We start from the raw sequence: 17,250 nt of genomic DNA, 5'->3' as shown, positions 1-17,250 counted from the left end.
CAAGGACCTGCAGTCACACCTCGATCTATTGCGGGAAGAGAACGCCACAGATCGTGCTACACTTAAGCAGCAGGTTGACAGCCTCACCAAGGAGAGCAACCAGCTCCAGAGCGACAAGCTACGACTTGACAACCAGGTCCGCCGTGAGCAGGACCGCTACACGCATCTCGAGGGTAACCTGAAGCTGCTCCAATCCGAAAAGACGACCTTGCAAGAGCGCTACACCGCTATTCAAGATGCGCTTGCCAAGCAGGATGAGAAGGTGGACAAGGCGCAACAAGAAGCTCTCGATGCTGCAGCACGAGCTGAGGGGCTGGATCGTGAGATTGTGAACCTCAAGGCATCGCAGACCATGTGGAAAACGATCGAAGCGCGCCTTACAGAGCGCAACAAGGAACTTACAGACGAGCGTGATCGCCTCAGCAAGATGGTTACTGATATTCAGAGCCTTCGCAACGAACAGGAGCTGTCTAACGCCGAGAACCGCCGCCGTCTCCAGGATCGTGTCGATGCGCTTGAAGCAGAGCTGAAGGTCACGCAACGGAAGTTGGAGGACGAGATCGCTGAGCACAAGAAGACTACGCAGCAACGCGACTACGAACGAACCGATGCTCAGCGCCGCATCGATGACTTCATCAAAGCCAAGAACGAGGCTGACGTCAAGTTTGCCTTAGTCAATACCGCCCGTCAACAGCTTGAGCAGCGTGTTACCGAACTACAATCCCAGCTTCAGTCTTCCGAAGAACGCGTGCAGTCTCTTCGCCCTCGCCAAACGAATGGAGCGGACGATGACAACGAGGAACCGGCAAACCGTGAGGAGGAGTTGGAGGCACAGGTTTCGGAACTTCAGCGCAAGATCGAGCGCAAACAGGAGGATCTTGAAGCTGCGAACGGTCAGATCGAGACGTTCCAGGCGATTGCTCAAGAGGCCGAAGACCAACTTCGCAGCCAACTGGAGACACATGAGCAGTACGAGCAGGAGATGAGCACGGCACAGCAAGAGAAGGATGCTACCATTACTGATCTACAGCAGCGCGTCGATGAGATCTCTTCTGAACTTGCAACTTCCAACACTGAGTTAACCAAGCTCCGTGGTCAGCATGAACAGGAGACGTTGCGCCTTACTCAGCAAAAGGATGCTCTGGAAACAGAGATTGCCCGTCTGAAGGATGATGTCACTGATTACAAGGCGGAAGTAGAGAACCAGGCACAGCTGGTGGCATCGCAGGCAGAGATTGCCACACGTGCTCAACAAGATTACGAGCACGAGCTCGCGAAGCACGGTGAGACCATGAAGAGCCTCCGCATTCTTCGTGACGAGCACAACCAGTTGAAGACTGAGATTGCGCAGTTCAAGGCGCAGGCCGAAGCTGCTCAGGCTACATTGGCCCAGAATGAGGAGCACTGGACAACAACTCGTGAGCAATTTGAGAGTCAGGTTGCTGAAGCTCAGAGGAACTACGATGGAGCGAAGCAACACAACAAGACACTTCTTCGCCAGTTCGACGACTACAAGGCGCAAATCGAGGCCCTCAAGAGCAATCGTGCCTCTGCCGCCGGCGATGCAGAGAACTCATCATCCGACTCAAGTGGTCTCCAGGAGATCAACGATTACCTTCGACGTGAAAAGGAGATTCTGGAGGTCCAGCTTAACCTCAAAGACCAGGAAGTGAAGCGACAAGAGCAACAGCTCAATCACTTCCAAACGCAGCTCGACCAGGCCCGCGAGAAGCTTATCGCCGAACAGACCAGGGCCCAGCAGGGGGGTAGCAATCTGCAAAGTCTTCAGACACAGATCGAGCAGCTCAATGTCTACCGAGAGAGCACTACCACCCTACGCAATGAAAACCGTCGTATTGAAGCCCAGCTCGCGGAGAAGAACACGGAGATGGAAGCTCTACACAGTCAGCTTGAGCCTCTGCAGGCTCGTGTTACAGAGTTAGAAGGTGAGATCGAGCTGCACCTCGGTCACCTAAAGGCTGTTGAAGAGGATCGGGACCGCTGGCAGAAGCGACACCAGGATGTGCTCCAGCGTTACGACCGTATCGATCCGAAGGAGTTGGAAGACCTCAAGCAGCAGATCGCAACTCTGCAGTTAGAGCGTGATCAAGCAGTTGAACAGGTCACAAGTCTCAATGAGCAGATCACCGGTCTTAACGAGAAGGTGCAGTCAACAGAGGGCGCACAGGCGACTGTCACTGAAGAGGCTGTGAACGCTGCAGTCAGGGCAGCCAAACAAGATGCGAAGGAGCGTTTCAACAAGTTGCACGGAGAGAAGATGGCTGTTGTACGAGCAGAAGTCGCCGCTGTCAAGGAAGAGCGGGACCAAGTGCAAGAGCAGCTTGCATCTGTTCAGCAAGAGTTGGACGTCGCTCGTCAACACGCCACATCGACACAGGCTGAAAGCACTCAGTCACAGGAGCAGCTGACCTCACTTCAGCAGCAACTGGAGGAATTGAGGAGCCAACTTGCTACGGCCCAACAAGAACTCGAGACCACGAAGACGACGCGTGACGAGGCTGTTGCTCGTGCAGATGCCCGCAGCAGTGCCAACGCTGATGTCACCATGGCTGAAGAGGGACAGGTTGACGAGAACTCATCCGAACCTCTCCAGCAAGAAGTCTCACGACTCAAGGCCCAAGTGACAGAGGCTGAGAACAAGGAGAAAGCTGCCACCAACGCAGCTGCTGGTCTGCAGGTTCAGCTTGGCTTTGCTAGAGAGAAGGTTTCCGAGCTTGAGCAGAAGGAGGTATGTTTGTCCATCAAACTGTGTTACACAACGTCTTGCTAACTTCTGTAAAGGCCGAAGACAAGACACGCATCGTCAAACTTGAGGCCGACCTCAAGGCAGCACAATCATCTGCACCAGCAGACCCACAGACTACACAGGCATATTCGGCCGCCGCGCTCGCCGAGCCATCAACAGACGCACCCTCATCCGAAGAGGTCGAGAAGCTCAAGGAAGAGCTCACTGTCGCGCGGAAGGAAGTTGAAGGTCTTCGTAGCCGAGCTGAAGCGGCAGAGGCTGCTGCTAGCAGCGCAAATAACGCTCCGCAGGCAGAAGCCCAGACAAACACTGAACAGCTCGACGTTACCAAAGCACAACTGGAGGAACGAGAGGCTAAAGTTGCCGAACTTGAGCTCGCTTTGCAGCAGCGACAGACCGTTCTTGATCAGCGTGAGACCAAGATCGCAAACCGAGAGAGCAAGGCACAGGACCTCCGCGAACAAGCCAACAACAAGATTCGCTCGATCAGGAAGGAGACAGACGAAGAAAAGGCAAAGTTGGCAGCCGAAATCGATCAGCTCAAGAAGCAAGTTGAGGCCGGTGTCTTAGCAGCTCCAGGCACACCCAAGGCTCCTACGTCAGCGACACCGATCAAGGCAGAACCGGTCTCCTGGCCCGACGCGAACAAGGATCAAATCCGCGTGTGGATCAACTCAAATAAAGAGGCGAAGGAGGTGCTCCAGATGCTTATCAACAAGTACAAGGTCCCTCTGGAGAAGGAGGTCGAGGCTCTGAAGAAGAAGATCGAAGAGTTGACCAAGGAGCTTGAGATCTTGAAATCCGCTGAAAAGCCCTCTGGGGCCGCAGATCAAAACACAACCGACAACCATGCTGCTGACTTGGCCATCGCTAAGGCGGAGCACGAAGCCCACCTGAAGACTCAGCTGGAGCAGCTGGAAGCCAGGATGAACAGGCAAGCCGATTTGAAGGTGAAGCTGACGAAGGGTCAACTGTCGGCACTCAAGGTCAAGTGGGCGGTATTCGAAAAGGCGGCCAAGGATACACCGACGGAGGAGGTTGCGAAGGTGTACGAAGAGGCGAAGAACGCAAAAGACACCACGCCGGCTCACACAAGCACGCCTGCAGGGCCGCAAGTGCCAGCGGGTGGTATCCCTCGACCTGCTTCAGCACTCGGTCAACAAGCCCCTGCGCCAGCTCAGACGAATGGTGCACCGGCCCAACAACCGCATCCCTTCCAGCAGGGTACTCAAAATGCAGGCTCAAACGCTGCACCAAATCCGTTTGCGCAAGCTGCGCGCGGCATTGCGACACCTGGATTTGCCCATCAAGGCCAGGCTGCCGCTGTCCAGCAACCTCAGCAGCAACAAGCCGGTCGAGGTCATGGCACTGGACCTGCTGCGTTGAAGAGCATCATCGGTGCTGGACAGACCGGCATCCCTCGAGGCGGCAGTGGAATCCCTCAGCCTGGCAGCGGCATCCCGCAACCTGGCGGTCGTGGTGCGGGTCGTGGTCAACAACAGAACCCAGCTCAAAGTGGCATCGGACGGGGCGGTGCTGCCGCCCGTGGTGGCCGTGGTGGCGCTCGTGGAGGGCAGAGTCAAAACAACAGCCCCAGGACGAGCCTCAACCCTGGCGCCCCTGGATTTCAGCCTGGTCAGGGTGCAGGACGCGCTCAGAAGCGCAATGCTGATGGCGAGGCGGAGGGTAGTGGAGCACGAGGCAACAAGCGACCAAGGGGTGGTCGAGGAGGTCAGGGTGGTGGTGAGGGTGCCGGTAGTACACCTGCCGCTGCAGAGTAAACGTCATGAGAAACGGGGTGCATGAGATGAAGCGAAAAGAATGTGTTTTATATGGCATGGTTAGCGGGCTGCATTTGCTTTCATATGTTTGGGGGATGATGTCGTTATTTATGGGTTACATCCATCTCGAATATCAGCGGGATGGTATGGTTTCATGGACGCTTGGATTTGGTCAATGGAATTGAGGACCTGGAGACGGGTCAGTGTACACTATGCGAACGCTTAAGCTTCCTCGACGTAAACCTACCGTGAAGCATTATGAGACGGGAGATAGGGTGGACTAGTCTGGGGTTGCTCGCAGTAGCGCGTCGTAGGGTCCCAAGAAGGCAACAAGCGTGAAACCTACCATTAATGGTGATCGGAACCTTCCTTATGCGGCAAAAACCAGCTGAAGTGAAGAACTGCAGCGACACGAACATGGTCTTTCGTAGACGGTGGTAGCCAACAGCGCACGACAAAGACACAGCTTCAAGTGAAAAGGTCGCTGTAGTCGAGAGCTTTTCAGCTTTGCTAATGTGATAGTATCACGCAAGTGAAGGGGCGTGTGTGAGTGAAAGGTAGTCGTAATCCGCGATAGCGTAGAGTTGACGGACCAGGCGGTGTTGCGAGCGTACCAGTGAAAGAAGCTGGCCGGACTCGCTAGTTCAGGCCTGTACGAGGTCCTGAAGCCATCAACGTGTCAAGGAGAGGGTAGGACTGAGTGAGAAATCGATATTTGTGAGACTTATTTATTGCGGTAGCATTGCAGAGATGAAGGAGGGCTTTGTGGGTGAAAGGTGCTAGGACCTGTTCGCCCTCGTCATACTCCTCTCTCAGAAAGTTCTCGTAAGCATTAAGATTAGCAACTTCCTCGTGGACTTTCCGAGGTATAGGCCTCGCAATATGAACCTGCTATATACAGCAAGTTCGAACGACGTGGTTCGCTGTTGAATAGGTTCTTCGCTATCTGTTTATCGTATAAAATGGTGCAGGTTTACTCGCATTGCTACTCCAGAAGCTTTGAAGCATTCTCGAGTTCGGAAACGCGGAAGAAGAGCGAAGCGCTACGAAGTAAGACTGGCTCAAGCAGTTGTTCCATAAGGATATCAGAAAGCTGGCCATGTTTCGGAAATGGATGCTACTGAATAAGTAGGCTGGTCAAGATTGGTGGGTGCTGCGACCTGGTGGTTTGGCGTATGGAATTTGGAAGTATGAAGTGCTTCGAGGGTGAGGCCAGAGGTCTCCGAGTATCTCTGAGATTGTGCTATCGTGAGTCAACGGAGTCACTGGATTGCATCATAATGTTATGTTTCGTGTTCATGACTTGATGTTTAAATGATACACATCATTAGCTGGAGATTCTCGTTCGTCCCTCCATATGGGTGGTTGCTCGTGTTCATTGTGCAAAGAACGTAAAATACATCGAAAATGTGCAGATGCAGATGCTGACGCGCAACATAAACGCCTCTTAAACACTCCCTACCTGAACAAGTCCATCCCTGTAGTACCTTTCGTTTTGGGACTCGACGACCACCTTTTCTTCTGAAATCATCCATCAAACACAGTGTGGTATGCTGTGTCAGAGCTGCTTGTGAGGCTGTGACAACCTGGAGCCTGAGCTTGAGGTTGAGGCGCATAGATCGTTTAAAATGCATAGCGCACGGACAAGGAGAGCGCCGCTGCCTGCCGACTACAGACAGTTTCGGTGATGAGCCGGAACCTGTGATCTTTTTGCGAATTCTGGTCTGTGGTATACCTATGGTAGTAGAAGGGCGTTTGCTTCGCTGCATAGGATTCAGAAGAAAGGCCTATACCATCAAGCAGCTCGTCGATTATTGGTACCGTGTTTTGGAGTATACAGCTTCCCGGGGAAGTATCGATGGACTCGAGGGTATGATACAGTGTGATTTACTGTTGCAGTATCGGTTGGTCCATACAAGGTCTGACTGTACCCCTGACAGACTACCCTAGTCTAGTGTGTGACCGGTCACTGGCCTTAGGTCAGGTATATAGTCGTCATCTCCCAGCTAGATAGCAATTCAGCGCAGTCTTCCATCGACCCGATAGTCCTACGTTGTTGTTTACCGTAGCTATCAGTATACCACAGTGGCCCACGCCGCCACATTTACACCTGATTCATGTGTGCTGAGAGGAAGGTCGGCGTGTGTGGTCATACGAAGATGAAGAGTTTGGCGTCCAATATGATATAATATGTCCAAAGTATTGCTGTAAGATCATTGATTCATTCATCCTGTGGAAACTTGCCGTATAGTCGCTGATTGTAGCCCATCGGTCCGGATGCCTCTAGGGCATCATACCTAGCGGTAGCTGACCAGGCTGAATGCGGAGGGGACTGGCTGATAGCTGTGGCATTCTTGGCGTTGAACTCCTCGAATGTGATACAAGACTCACGTGCTAAGAAGTCGTTCGCACCAGGAAAATCTGACCAGCGCTTCCGAGTGATCACGATATAAATGGTAGCGGGGTCATTCCATACACCATCTCCTTCGAAATATTCTCCGGATGAATAGCCGGAGTCGCTCGAGTATCACCGGTCATTTGATAGCAGCTTGGGCGTCAGAGCTGGAGAGAGTGAGGAATGTGTCGGAGCAGGAGAAGGTGGTGAAGATATCCATCCGACAGTAGACTCTTCATCATCCGTGTCCTCGGGAAATGCCAAAGAACCAGGAAAGTATTGCTAAAAGTCATGTGGAAACTTGGACCGGTATTCTTCAGCGACATCGCGAAAGTTGAACACCCTCTCTTTCAGCTGAGGGTCCCGATCAAGTCGCTCATCCACGCCTTGGGGATCTCGCTCGTGTTCTTGGTTCCACAGATTCCACTGGTAGGCTGTCTCGAACAGATGGTGTTTCACATAATCTGGACCTACGGGCACATCCTTTTGCTGATGAAAATGTGACTCGCCATTGTTTACGCGTGTTTGGTAGAAGGCGATCCGCTCGTGCAGATTGATCCCGCCGATGGGCTCCCAGTGGGCTTGCTGGACTTCTTCTAACACTTGCGTGTTTGTCTCCGTTGATGCGAACTCGATGTGACGAGGTGCTTTCGCACGACGGGGCTTGAGACTGTTAGGCTCTTCATGTGGGTTAAGAGGCTCAACCTCCTGTCCAAGCTGGCACTGCTCGAGACCGGGTATCAAAAATACCAGCTTCAAAGAACACGCGAAACTCGACCTCCAAGTGAAAGCGCTTGCAGTAGGTCGGCTCCTCAAAAGGTTCAGGAGGAGCGTTGATCTCTTCACGCAGCTGGCACTGCTCAAAACCAGGAATGAGGATGCCGCCTTGTTGGAGGACACGGAAGCCGACATTCATGCCAGCTAGGAGGTCCTCAGGTGTGTACAGCTGGAGGATGGCGTATTGATGTACAAGGCCGGCGTATAAATTACGCTGAACCATTGTGTAGAGAGCCGCTTGAAGGCGCTTGAAGGCGCTTGAAGGCTACAAACGCCGAAGGCGCGTTGTGCGTATATTGGGTAAGTAGCAGTTATTGGCTACGAGGGGAGGTGCGCTGAAGCTGACGAAGTGCTGCTTCCTTGAAAGCACTGACTGTCGTGATGTTGCAGTGCACTTGCTGGATCAGGATGAAGTGCTTTGTGCCGACGGGTGTTGAGCGCGCCTTGCAAGTAGCAGCTATTGCTATCAGAGCTGTCTTGACGGCGGCGCAAGCGTTGACAAGCGACAGCACTGCCCGGAGAGCAAGAGTGAAGAACATGGTGTGCTTTCACTGTGGTTGAATGTTGAGGTGGTATGGTGAGAAGATGGTCCGGTGTGGTGAGAAGAGGAACTAGAAATGGTGACAGCGCGGATGTAGAGGGAACGCCTCGAGGGCGCAAGCTAGCTCCCTTAGTGCGTTTACGCGGCGGAAGAGTGAAATTGTGCTGCTCGGTGCAGAGCTAGCGCGGCAGAATTGCACGATGTTGAACAGCGTAAGAGTCTGCGCGTCCTTTGAGACCCGTGGTTTGATAGTGGATGATATTGTGCGAGACAAAGCGGTATGAGACATTCTTGTAGACGGTAAAGTTGGTAAGAACTGAACCTCGAAGCTCGGAGGAAGAGTAGACATTTATACAGTGCAAAAGTGTATGATTTTTCTTTCTTGGATCACTAGTTCGACAGGACCAGGGTTGAGTTTCCAGGGACAGTAACACTCATGGTATCCATATAGTGTGGCGCTTCCATATTGGCCTGCTATGTTGGTACGACAGCCGGGCTACCATATTATTAGTTTGTTGTGTAAAGCTACATCGGCATTTTGCGCTTGAACGGCTCCGTCGGCCATGGCCGGCGTGTGTGAAATATGTTGTACGAAAAGAATGGTATTCAATCGAACATTTCCATGGTTATGTACTAGTCGGATTGATATACTAGCCTTGGTGTAGGTTGTCAGAACGCAAACTTTGCTAGATATATTGTCCACGATTGATTGGAAGTCGCTGAATTGATGGTTGTGGACCCACAGAATTCTGGAACTGAATGCTTACTGCATCACTGACAGAAATGACTACGAGTTTTCTGAGAGCTGCAACATTGTCGAGATCAACTCAAGTTGGCTGCGTTGGGACAACGCGTTCTTTCCCAAGCAGGGCAGCCGCGGTGGAAGGACCATCACAACCTACCTTTCGATATGCATACCTGACTATCCAGGCCGCAAAGGCATAGAGCAAAGTATAAGGGTTCGATGCATTGAACGTGAGTGCTCACAGTCGGTAGCGTAAGTGCATGAGCCAGGTCGCTATTGTGCTTCAATTAACAGGAGCCTGTCCAGTTATCAGGGTAGCCCTGGAGTGAGCAAGGAGAACAAGGCCGGGCGCAGTTGCTTCCAAGATAAACCCAGTGCCATGCGATCACAGCAGTTGCAACCTCTCTCCCAAGGCCTGGGTTCGCCCCCATCCGGTGATTGACTTTGGCCGGCAGTAAGCAACCGAATACCTTCAACCTTTTGCAAGCAGATGTAATGAAAAGATGACTTCACAGAAATTCGCACTGTGTACGTGTCCTCACATGCGGCTCCACGATGCTGCAGCCCTGAACGTCCAATGAGCCTTGTGAGGCTGATCTTTGAGAAGTCCGGGGTTGTCAATAGATATGATTGTAATGCGTGTGTATTTTCTTTGTGACTCTCTGAACTACGGTTGTGTGAAGGAAAAAGCGCCTGTACTCAATCGGGCACTAGCGGCAGATCCAACCTGACAACGGTGCTGGAAGGACCCAGGCGTCAACAGGGGTCGCTGCTAAGCATTTCATCGCCGAGTCGCGGCCAACCAAACAGATCTCCGTACAGATCGCCTAAAGTGATGTGCAGCGGGTACACTTTCCGAGCTTCAAGCTTCTTGGTTTGAGTGACGTAAAGCGAATTTGTGTTCAGCCGTGCACGACGATTAGCTCGACGCCTTCTCCGAAGATGCTCAAAAAAATTCCGAATTGGGAACACAACATGATCTACGGCACGTTAGCGTAAGATCTCGAACATGCATAGCCGATACGGCTTACAATCTCTCGTGGGCATATATACCGGGTGCCGTGTTCTGCAAAGAATTCCCTTGCAGTGTCTTCAACTCACCTTGTTCAATATGACAGTACGAAACTCCGCAGTGCTAGCGCTGCTGGCTTCCACGTCTTCTGCTGTCATTGTTCCACAACTGTCCAGTCCGGGTCGTATTACTGGCACCAACTTCGGCATCCCTGGACGAAATGCAACATACGACTACGTCATTGTCGGCGGTGGCACTGCAGGGAGCGTAGTTGCAGCTCGGCTCACTGAGCACAGCAATGCTTCGGTCGCTTTGATTGAAGCAGGCAGCTTCTATGAGTTGTCGAATGGCAACTGGAGCCAGATCCCCTACTGGTCTGAGCAATGGGTCGGTGCTGAGCCTGACGAGTGGCAGCCGCTCATCGACTGGGGTCTCTTCACTGAGCCGCAGGTTAATGGCGAACGAATCCACTATGCACAGGGAAAGAACCTCGGTGGCAGTAGTGGCAGGAACCAGATGATGTATCATCGACCGTCTGTGGGCTCGCTACAGGCTTGGGCTGATCATGTCGGAGATCAGTCTTGGAATTGGGCGAACATGACCAAGTACTACGAACGCAGCATGACATTCACTAGCAATGTTGCCAACAGGACGGCAGCGAATGGAAGTACCGTATACGATGCGAGCGCCTATGGTGCCAGCGGTAGCAATAGTCAGCCGCTCCACGTCAGCTACCCTAACTACATCAACCCATTGTCGCAGTATGCTGCTGCAGCTTTTTCGGCAATCGGACTCAAGCAGATACCAGGCTTCGCCAGTGGAATCTTGAACGGCTTCGGCTGGTGGCAATTCACAATCGACGGCCAGACAGGTCTCCGCAGCTCGGCAGAAAGCTCCTTCCTAGCTGAAGCATTCGGTCGTCCGGGTTTGACAACGTACATAAACGCCCAAGCAAGGAACATCATCTTCGAGAGCAGCACTGCAGCTGCTGTGAACGTAACTAACTATGGCATGAGGCCGTTTACCATCTCGGCGCGCAAGGAAGTTATCGTTTCCGCCGGAGCATGGCACTCGCCTCAGTTGCTTATGGTGTCTGGCATTGGGCCAAAGGCGACATTGGACGAGTTCGGCATTGAGGTTGTGAAGGATCTTCCAGGCGTCGGGCAGAACATGTGGGACAGTACCAACATCGGTGGCCCGGTATACGAGATCTCCCTTCCAGGCTTCACACACTGGCAGCAGCCGGGCCCGATGGCGGATGCTCAGGCACAGCTTCTGGCAAATGGGAGTGGTCCACTGACGAACATCGGTCTTGACGTTGGCGCATGGGAGACCTTCTCAGATCGCTCGAACTTCAGCGCAGGCACTCAGCAAGCCCTCTCTGGCATTCCGGAAGATTGGCCGCTCATTGAAAATTCCCTCGCCAGCTCCAGCCGCGTGTTAGAGTCCTCTGATTCAGAAAAACAGTACGGTGTAATTGGCTGTATTCTCATCGCAACATCCAGCAGAGGCAACATGACCATCCAGTCCGCAACCAACATGGACCCGCCAATCATCGATCCTGGATGGCTGCGTGAGGAAAGCGACCAGGAAGTTGCGATTGAAGCGTATCGCAGGGCTAGACAGGCGTGGCAGGCGATACCCGAAGGTATTCGCGGCCGAGAAGAATATTCGCCTGGCACCAACGTCACGACTGACGCGCAGCTGCTAGACTATATCAAGCAGCACATTGCTCCGATCCACCATGCTTCGTCATCTTGTGCGATGGGCAAGCCAGACAACCCCATGGCTGTTGTCGACTCAAAAGCGAGAGTGTTCGGCGTGCAGCGACTGAGGATCATCGACTCATCGAGCTTTCCATTCACCCCGCCTGGACACACTCAGGGAGTCACATATGCGCACGCGGAGAAGCTGGTCGAGGATGTGTTGAACGACTACTTCGCTGAAGGAACATATTAGAGATAGAAACGATGAACACTATCGCGAACAGCGATGGATAGAAGGCAAGATTGTCGAGGAACGAACGTCTTTGAAGTCTAAATAGAAATACAAGGGTATCTAGCAGTTTTGTGGCAAGCCCAATTTCGCCGATTGGCTGTCTTTTTTCGCTTCTCAAATCTGGGTACTTTGTACGCGTCTCGTTCGTGTCTCGTTGTCAACCTCGCATCTTAGTTGAATTGACCACCAACATGGAGCAAGTCTGCATTCAAGTTGACAAGCGTGCCAAAGCCAATCGGGATTGCTGGGTCTGTTGCCGGCGAGACAGGGTTGCGATCCTCGAGCGTATCTGTCACTGCACGAATCGACAAAGGTACCCTCATGTGCCTCCTTCGGTGGAGAAAGTAGTATCGTACTCTTGCCCAGCGGACGTGTACTGCGAGGATGTCGCGGCTATCGGGAATACCGTTATAACGGAGGACAATCCGAGATCGAAGTCTTGGTGCAAAGGGAGGCGCTGCCGTGGTGTTAGTATGTGGCATGGGTGCGCATTTCTTAGTACGCCGTGGTAAGACTGGGGCTGAATCGCGGGAACCGCGGCGGATGAACGAAACAGAACCTGGGGTAAACGTGAGCTAGGGTGACACTTACAGGCTTGAGCCATAATGGCAGTGATCAAGTTGCACTAAGCCTGATTCTTCAAGAATGTGGTAGGATTGAGGTAGAAGTACAAGGAGAAGAATGGAGGATATAGGTAAATAGAATTGGAGCCTGTTGGTCTGTAGGAAGGTCTTGATGTTAAAGCGATTTGTAGGGTTATGAAGTCCACCAGGACTTTCAAGGTGAATGTAGTCTTTCAAGTGACGGTGATAAGCAAGGCGAGATAGTCGTCAGCAGTTGTTCTGCGCAGCAGATACACAAGTGAGGAAGTGCGCATGTCCGGGCAGGTCAAGTCTTTATGACAGCCTAACTCATCACGCAACTCACGCAACATTCGTAATGCGCTGCGATAGCCTCGAGCCCCATCGCATCTCCCTTTTCCATGGTCAGCAAATAATCTTCTGTGTCAAAGGCGTGCGGCGCCATTGCGGCCCTATCCTCTAGCATGGCGCAAGCAACCAGAGTGGTTCGCTCCACCACCATCATCCTACTTGGGATGGCTCGAGCAAGCGTGAACCACATTACTTCACTAAAAAAAGGGTCAAGCTTGAGGCGCAACGGTGCAGGCGCAGGTACACCCTGTGTAGGTAGGCATGCAAGTGGTCCTAGCCGAGCGCTGCACGCGCGTGCAGTCCTGCATCAATTGCACCGGCTGCACGAGTGGAGGATGGAGTGTGGTGACGTCCGCCTGGCAATCGGACGTTCATTGACTACCCCAGACCCGCATTCAGGGCAGATACTAACGACTGGACGACAGCCCTCGACGCTGCTGTAGGCCGCTGGCTGTTCCTGGCGCACGGTCAGCCTGTGCAGGCGATGACCAGATTACACATGCAGATTGCAGCAGCAAAATTTTCATGTCCCGTTATCAGCACTATCATTCGACGAGCCTGATCATTTGCGCTAGCAGATGGAACAAAGGAAACGTAGGCATTGTCAGTGCGTCAAAGAATGAGCTTTGCGACGTGGTGCTTCAGCGAGCAAGTAATATTCCTGACGTAGGTACAGATGTTGGATTCAGCCGACGTGAGCTGCTACTCTTCGCAGCTTTCATCATGCTCGCGCGCCGCATAGTCTGTCTAGAGACACTCGTTTCCAGTTGCTCTCAGACACCTTTGGCCGTACAAGCGGTAGAAGGCCTCATACAAGACAGCAAATTGCACGTGAAATGTATCGAACAGCTTCTAAAAGGTTTCCTTCAAGCAAAGGAGACCCTTGGATCAAGGATTATGGCCGGCTTAGTGTTGATCGTGATCAATTAGCAGCAGCAGCATTGTAGGAGTCCGTCTGCAGTAGTGCGAGGAGGCTTTGCATATGCACTAAACTGTCGAGAAGCTTGGACGTAAGCTGTGCATCCGCGGCATGCGACAAAGATGTTGCAAACGAAGCTCACAAAGCTGAAGGAGATAACGGCTTAGCTGATTGAAATTTGTTGAGCCAACGAATCGTTTGCCTTCTTTCACGAAAGCCTGACCGCGGTTTGCGCGTAGTTGTCGAAAGATGCCCAATTTGCCACCGTGTAGTCGAGGTTAGGCCTTGCGCTACAGAATGCGGAGTAGCCGCTTTTAGTGCGAGCATCCCTGTCCATTGATAGAAGTATGGCCATACCTGTGTATGGCTCAGGGAGAAGTGTTTCGAAGAGCATGTCGACGTAGAGCGCCTCAAATGTGCATTTTCTTCTCGTGAATGCCAGTGAGTACGCAGTCTCGTGCAATTACGCGAGCCCGTGCTACGATCTCACAGTTACGTGCATCATCGATGCTGTACAACTCTGCAGGTGCGCGTGCTCGTGCAGCCGGGCTTCAGAACTTTGAGATCCCCGCGTGCACCGAAGGCCTCCCTGGGACTGTCTTCTTGACAACACATCCGTCAAAGTGTGCATCGCAAGCCTGCAGCTACACCGGCAGGGTTGGTTCGTCGACTGGTACGGAGATGCGATGTGAATATTCGCCGACTTGATCAGACTCCTTTCGTATGCAGGACCACCATCATTAGCAAATAACCTGAGAGGGCGCCCTACAGATGACCCCGTGGTTGCACGACATTGTTTCAGCCTCAAGAAAATTCTCTTCAAGGCTGTGCCACAGGATGCTCGTGCGGTATTTTCGTGCTTGTTTGCGTAGGTGTTTTGGTGGTTCGAAGTTGCGTTCTGCGCCTTGCCACACTCGCTGGAAGCACTGACTGAGGCTTGAAAATATCCATGACGCTGCGCAGAGTGTCGTAGATAGACTGGTTTCACAGTCCGAGAGTCATGGTCACGTTGCGATGCAGCCCCTTTGCTGTACATCAGCACAACTCAGGTTCGGTGCATCATTGGCACAGGTCAGACCCGTTGTGGGCTTTAGATATCAAAACCGATGTATTTCCTGCTGCTGTATCACTAACGTTGCTACGCGAACATGAATTCGATCTTCGTGGTGAAGACATTGACACGACTAGATGCGTAGATGCGGTGCGAATTTGCGATTTGAAGACTGCTGCGATGCTAATGACGACAACCGGATGCCAAAGGAATATGCCAACAAGGTAGAAAATAATCTTTCTCCGACCAGTCCAACAAAGTCAGATGAGATTGTCATGGTGCAACAAGAACATGAAGCCTGTGATAAGTGGAAAGAGCCCAAGAAGCGTGGCCTCCAGCAAAGTTCGCCGCGCTACAAGCATCGTGACAACAGTCTGGAGTGCCACGAGCATAGTAGCTGCGAAGATCGTGCGCTTGCGTATCGCCGTCTTCGACCTGTCCGTATAGTGGATGGTCAATCCACTCAGGAGGACAGTCAAGGTCAGGAGGCCAATCATTCCAAGCACGACATAGTGTTGTCGAGGTACGCGATAGAGAAGACACTTAGGACCTAGCGAACTGTAAGGCTTTGGAGAGAACATCTGAAGTGGAGAGCAACGTACCTTCTTCGATCCGCGTGAATGCAGCATTGGCGCGAGGTCCGGCTTCTTGGCTAGCAGAAGCTTCGTCCCGATTGAACTGATGGAGAACGAGCGGAAGTTTCTTGAGGCGGTGAGGAAGAACCTTCGACAATCTGACTTTTGAATTCTCGTGCCTCCGGAGACATTGCTCTTCGGCTTGATGACCAGACGACCATGCTCCTGCACCGAGAAGTGCGGTGCAAAGCGCGTCGTCATGCTCGACCTCTGCCTCTGATCCTGAACCATGTTTTGCCGAGAGCGATGTTGCGTACGTTGTGTCCGCCTTGCCTTCACCTTTGTAATCGTGTGTCGGGTACCCTGTACCGTACGATGTAGGCTTGGTGACGATCGAGGGCTCGCGAAAGCTGAATACAGCAGTAGGGGAAGACCCTACTGACGTAGTAGCTGAAGATGAAGCTCGACTGAGGTTATCTTCGTCATGGCCGTCGTTGCGACGAGCTAGAGTAGTCCATGGGGCGTCGTTGCGGGCGTCATTGCGGGCGACGATAAGAGCGACTGAAGTGTCGAGATCAGAGTTCATGGTGTCTTCGAGGGCGGCTGCGTAAGACAGTCAGAGTGCCGTTCGTGCGGAAGTAACTCTAGCCTCGTACCCTGTGCCATATCGGTCTGGCAAGCGGTCCTTGTATGTAGGTTGAGAATGTACTATTTCGACTGCACATGTAGGTAGGTAGTCCGGGGCGACTTTGATTGAGACCTTCGCAAGTATGGTTTGCCAGTGTGTCGGATGTGCAAGCAGCCAACAATGGCAGTGAGCACTATCGTGGGTGAGCGACCGAGGGAGGAGGGCGAAAGTAACGAGAACGACGCTGACGAAGGAATGCCGGGGATCGCGAGGTGTTATAAGCGGCGGGTGCGCTGGCGCAGATCAGGGTCTGGGGTTACGAGGGAGCGAAAGGATCCTTCACGGCTTGACCAGCTCTCACCAATCAGTCAGCTATCGGTTCAGTAGATCCGACCCAGCTTGAGAGTGACAGGTCACGTTACGGGGTTATCGTAAACACCACACCAGCCACGGTCACAGCGGATAACACGCTCTGGAACGTTCGACAGGCACGGCGTCCGTGATGTCATCTTGCGTGCATTGAGAGTAACATCAGTAAACACAAGAACTGCGGAAGCGCAGCCCTTTGTTGAATAAGAAAGAAGAAGGGGAAGAATGCAAAATGAAAGGCGTTGGAAATGAACAGCGCTGTATCAAGCAGACCTACTGGGTTGAGCCTCTCGAGATCAATTCGACTGAGAGGATCGAGTAGATCATGAAAGCTCCGCCCATCATGATCCTAGCAGGTATCGACGTCACACCTCTGTACACAGTACTGCGATGGAACTATTGCTCCTGTCGGTGGTGGCGGAGCGGAGCTCTGTAGCTTTGGGGGCTGAACAACAACGCGCAGCCCACCACAGGCGCGTCACCACGAACGACAGGAGGTGTCATCTTGACGCTCATCGGACAGTCAAAGCGAGCAGAGGAAATCCGTCTTGTCGCGTATTGGATCTCTCGCAGGCGGTCTGGCCGGATGCCGCGATTGTTGATGATGTGGGAGGTGGGCGGCCGTCGACGTGGATGGGACGCCTAATTCCGAGGTCTGGTCTTCTTGGCCCATCACAAAAGATTAAGGGATACCATATCCACGATGTACAGTACCTCTGCGTTGCGCTATGCCATCGATATAACGATGCGGCTCTCGGAT

The 17,250-nt window shown here is 52.7% G+C and overlaps 4 protein-coding genes across 4 annotated transcripts; 1 reads left to right on the top strand and 3 right to left on the bottom strand.

Annotated features, from left to right (window-relative positions):
- Positions 1–7,225: 7,225 nt before the first annotated feature.
- On the bottom strand, positions 7,226–8,259 carry BU25DRAFT_422807 (uncharacterized protein; the record flags this gene model as incomplete). Its single annotated transcript, XM_033708178.1, has 3 exons — positions 7,226–7,623; positions 7,694–7,934; positions 8,095–8,259. The coding sequence occupies 3 exons, from the start codon at positions 8,257–8,259 to the stop codon at positions 7,226–7,228; spliced, it is 804 nt and encodes a 267-aa protein (XP_033560444.1).
- A 1,851-nt stretch (positions 8,260–10,110) lies between these two features.
- BU25DRAFT_412077 (GMC oxidoreductase) lies at positions 10,111–12,120 on the top strand. The gene has a single exon (XM_033706710.1). The coding sequence runs from the start codon at positions 10,118–10,120 to the stop codon at positions 11,975–11,977; it is 1,860 nt and encodes a 619-aa protein (XP_033560443.1). The 5' UTR covers positions 10,111–10,117; the 3' UTR covers positions 11,978–12,120.
- A 66-nt stretch (positions 12,121–12,186) lies between these two features.
- On the bottom strand, positions 12,187–12,620 carry BU25DRAFT_422805 (uncharacterized protein; the record flags this gene model as incomplete). The annotated part of the gene is made up of 2 exons (XM_033708177.1): positions 12,187–12,575; positions 12,608–12,620. The coding sequence occupies 2 exons, from the start codon at positions 12,618–12,620 to the stop codon at positions 12,187–12,189; spliced, it is 402 nt and encodes a 133-aa protein (XP_033560442.1).
- Positions 12,621–15,413: 2,793 nt separating this feature from the next.
- On the bottom strand, positions 15,414–16,544 carry BU25DRAFT_104094 (uncharacterized protein). The gene is made up of 3 exons (XM_033700266.1): positions 16,465–16,544; positions 16,150–16,414; positions 15,414–16,096 (listed from the first exon to the last, which is right to left on the bottom strand). Exons 2-3 carry the CDS (start codon positions 16,157–16,159, stop codon positions 15,462–15,464), a joined length of 645 nt encoding a protein of 214 aa, XP_033560441.1. The 5' UTR covers positions 16,160–16,414; positions 16,465–16,544; the 3' UTR covers positions 15,414–15,461.
- Positions 16,545–17,250: the final 706 nt, after the last annotated feature.

This window comes from Macroventuria anomochaeta (assembly GCF_010093625.1).
Source record: "Macroventuria anomochaeta strain CBS 525.71 unplaced genomic scaffold BU25scaffold_22, whole genome shotgun sequence".
NCBI lineage: Eukaryota > Fungi > Ascomycota > Dothideomycetes > Pleosporales > Didymellaceae > Macroventuria > Macroventuria anomochaeta.
The sequence above is the reverse complement of the archived record's forward strand: the minus strand, read 5'-3'. Positions and strand labels throughout refer to the sequence as shown.

Bases quoted from the DNA above. Each gene is read 5' to 3' on its own strand.
- BU25DRAFT_412077 (XM_033706710.1), top strand. From the start codon at position 10,118: ATGACAGTACGAAACTCCGCAGTGCTAGCGCTGCTGGCTTCCACGTCT.